General features: G+C 35.1%; 1 protein-coding gene across 1 annotated transcript; it reads left to right on the forward strand.

The window, feature by feature from the left end:
* Positions 1–552: 552 nt before the first annotated feature.
* LOC110665071 (protein JINGUBANG) lies at positions 553–2,556 on the forward strand. The gene has a single exon (XM_021825060.2). It carries the CDS (start codon positions 858–860, stop codon positions 2,178–2,180), a length of 1,323 nt encoding a protein of 440 aa, XP_021680752.2. The 5' UTR covers positions 553–857; the 3' UTR covers positions 2,181–2,556.
* The last annotated feature ends 1,184 nt before the right edge of the window (positions 2,557–3,740 follow it).

Genomic DNA, 3,740 nt, shown 5'->3' on the forward strand with positions numbered 1-3,740 from the left:
AATTATTTTCCCTCTTTTCCTTTTATTTTACCTTCATTTCAAAATAAGAGAAAATATCAATCTCAATTTATTTTTCTTTATTTATTTTCTTTCCTCTCATTTTTCCTACTATCCAAATAGGGTATTAAGAAAAATCTTATCAATGATAGTGATTTCAGAATTTAAACATATGATTTTATGATTAAAATTTATTTAGGAAATAATTTTAGGCCACTAATCTTATTTTAAGCTCATGATAAATAAAATATATGTAAAAATTTCCTATGTAAAAATTTCATATATATATATATAAAAGACTTCATAATTTGCCATTAACACAGACAAGCAATGGCCTAAAACGTGATTGAAGAGCCTAAGAACGGCATCGTCTAGCAGCGAATGCAAAATAAATAAATAAAAACAGTAAAAAAAATCGGAATCTTGCATCGCATGGAAATATGAGTCAACAATGTGAACAGAAGATTCCGAAGTTTCTATCTGGAAAGAAAAACCAGAAAAAAAAAAATGTATCCTAAAATGGTATTACATATTAGCGTGTAAAGCTTGAACGCCTACAAAAAAGAGCGCAAGAGAAAGGCCACCTTATTAAGCTTCATTGTATCCGGCACACCCAGTTCCCGGTTTGTAATAATCGGTTACGTCTTTTGCACATCCACGTGGTACCTTTCAAAACCCATAGATCACCAACCAATGTTCAATCGTCCCATATATACATGGCCTAACCTTTCACTTGCCTTTCCAATTTCCCACCATCAAGAATTAATCTTTCTCAGCCTTTGTGTTTTCTTTCTTTTCAAGTTGCAGTTGCCGAAACCCCTTTCTTGAATTGCGATTTCTATAGTTGTTTTGCCTTGTGCATGAAACAGGAAACAAGTAGCACCATGATTGCAGAGCAAAGAGGTCTTAACCGACCAAAGTTTGGTGCTCTCTTGCACTCTGACCCTGCAATCTTTACCAACCAAGAAGATGATTACTCCAACCATAATAAGACTAGTCCTAGTCCAGCCTCTGTTTCAAGTCCTAGATATTCTAATAGCAGCACAACCACAAGTGGTGAGGCCTCTTCTTATCCCATGTCTCCTTGGAGCCAGCCATCTCCTTATTCTAAATCTCCTTGGATAATCCCATCTCCAATCATCAACCATAATCTCAGTAATAATGGTCTTATTGGATCCATTGTACGCGAAGAAGGTCATGTTTATTCTTTAGCTGCTTCTGGTGACTTGTTGTATACTGGCTCAGATAGCAAGAACATACGCGTATGGAGGAATTTGAAGGAATTCGCCGGGTTCAAGTCGAATAGTGGCTTAGTTAAGGCCATTGTTATATCTGGAGACAAGATTTTCACTGGTCATCAAGATGGGAAGATCAGAATTTGGAAGACATTTCCCAAAAACCCTAGCGTCCATAAACGAATTGGAAGCTTACCAACTTTTAAAGAATCCATTAAAAAATCCATCAACCCCAAGAACTACGTAGAAGTTCGCAGACACCGCAATGTTCTACGCATCAAGCATTTCGACACAGTATCCTCTCTGAGTTTGAACGCAGAGCAAGGTTTATTATACTCAGGATCCTGGGATAAAACTTTGAAAGTATGGCGGATTTCGGACTACAAGTGCCTGGAATCGATCAACGCGCACGACGACGCAATAAATTCAGTAGTGGCGGGGTTCGATTCATTGGTATTTACAGGTTCGGCGGATGGAATGGTAAAAGTGTGGAGAAGGGAGCTTGAAGGAAGAGGAACCAAGCATTTCCTGGTGCAAACACTGTTAAAACGAGGAAACGCGGTGACCGCCCTAGCAGTAAATCAAGAATCCGCTGCGATTTACTGTGGTTCCTCCGAGGGATTGGTGAATTTTTGGGAACGTGAAAAGCACTTGTCACATGGTGGGGTACTCCGGGGCCACAAAATGGCTGTCCTATGTTTGGCAACCGCCGGTAATTTGGTGTTCAGTGGATCCGCGGATAAAAGCATATGTGTATGGAGGAGGAGAGAGCCAGGCGGGATCCACACATGCTTGTCGGTTTTGACGCGCCACGGCGGGCCAGTGAAGTGCCTGGCCGTTGAAAAGGATCAACATTCCGACAAAGGAGATCAACGGTGGATATTATACAGCGGGAGCTTAGACAAGTCCGTTAGAGTGTGGCGCGTGTCAGATACGCTCCAGAGCTAAGGAAGTGCCACTGTTTCTGTATCAGTACCATTTCAATTCCAAATTACCCAGGCTCAGCAACCCTCACCGCCCACAAACAAAAGTCATTATCAAGGTTAAACGAGAGGGGAATGGACGTGAAATTACGCGGAGCCACAGCACTAGCATTGTGATTCAGTAAGGTGGGGTCCTATAATACAGGAGAATATGGACCACTCGATTGTAAGATTTAGGTGTAAATATTAAATAAAAATAATAGTATAGCAACAACCAAAGAAGTGATCAGTGATGCAATGTAGAGAATAGCATCACTTGAAAAATGGGTTTCCTCATGTAAGAAGCAATGTGGACATTTTCTTGTGTCCTCTTATCAAAGAAATTTGTTGGTTTTTGGACACTTAGCAACTTCTAGGAGGAATCTCAGTAATGATTTATTTATTTATTTATTTATAAATATAGTATAGCATAGTACTCATGCTGTGATAGTAAACAATCATAATTAGTAATAGTTTGGTGTGGAAGTTTATGTACAAGTTTTGTTCACTTTTTTTCTTGTGGGCTTGCATTAATGTTGACAAGTGTACAATGATATTGTGATTTTTTGAGAATTAAAGTGATAAATAGATATATTTACTCCTCAATTATTACTATTATATATTTTGGGTTTTATTTTTGTGGTCAAGCATATATATATATATATAGGTATGCTATTGAATTTACTTGAATTAATTGAGATGCTTATGAAAGTTGATACATACATGTCCTGATATCTAAAATCTTATGATGAATTAATTTGCTTTTCTTAGTCCAATTAATTTCTTGAAAAATCTTGCACCAAATTACACTATCAATTTTAAATCTTGGAACTCTTTAAATTTAAGTTGTTGTGTTCCACTAGTTTCGAATGGCCAAAACGTTGGGATACATATTAAGTAAAACAAGTGATATAGAAGCAAAGATGGGTTAGTAATGGAAAACAATTAATGAGTTTGGTAACATTAATTAGTGTTGAAAACTTGTCACAAGGAAAAAAAAAATATGTGATTGATATGGGAAGCTTTTATCTAAACTTGATTTATATGAGTTTAAAATATAATTATATGAGATACATATATTTAATAGGTGAATTTTACAGTATAACTTGTGTATTTGATTTACAATAAGTCAAGTTTCTATATATAAAAAATTAATTATACATATGAAATAAGTCAATTATAAAGATAATTTTAACTTCAACGTTATCAAATTAAATCTCATCCTTTTTCAAAAAAGGAAAATAATAAAATTTAATTAATTGTATGAAAGATAAAAGTAATTAACATTAAGAGACAAATAATTAACATTATGAAACGATACATATGAAAAAGATTGTTTGAGATATATAGTTTTTTTTTTTTTAAGAGACAAGATACATGTACATATAATGATAGGAATTAATCATTATTAAAATTATAATTTTAATAGAATTTTTATTCACAAAGACATGTCATGTGCAATTGCTTGAATAATAGATGTATAGTTCGATTGGTAGAGCTAGCCGTCCAAAGAAATGCCAATAAGTGCAATTGCTTGAATAATAAT

This window comes from Hevea brasiliensis, chromosome 15, assembly GCF_030052815.1.
Source record: "Hevea brasiliensis isolate MT/VB/25A 57/8 chromosome 15, ASM3005281v1, whole genome shotgun sequence".
Taxonomy (NCBI): domain Eukaryota; kingdom Viridiplantae; phylum Streptophyta; class Magnoliopsida; order Malpighiales; family Euphorbiaceae; genus Hevea; species Hevea brasiliensis.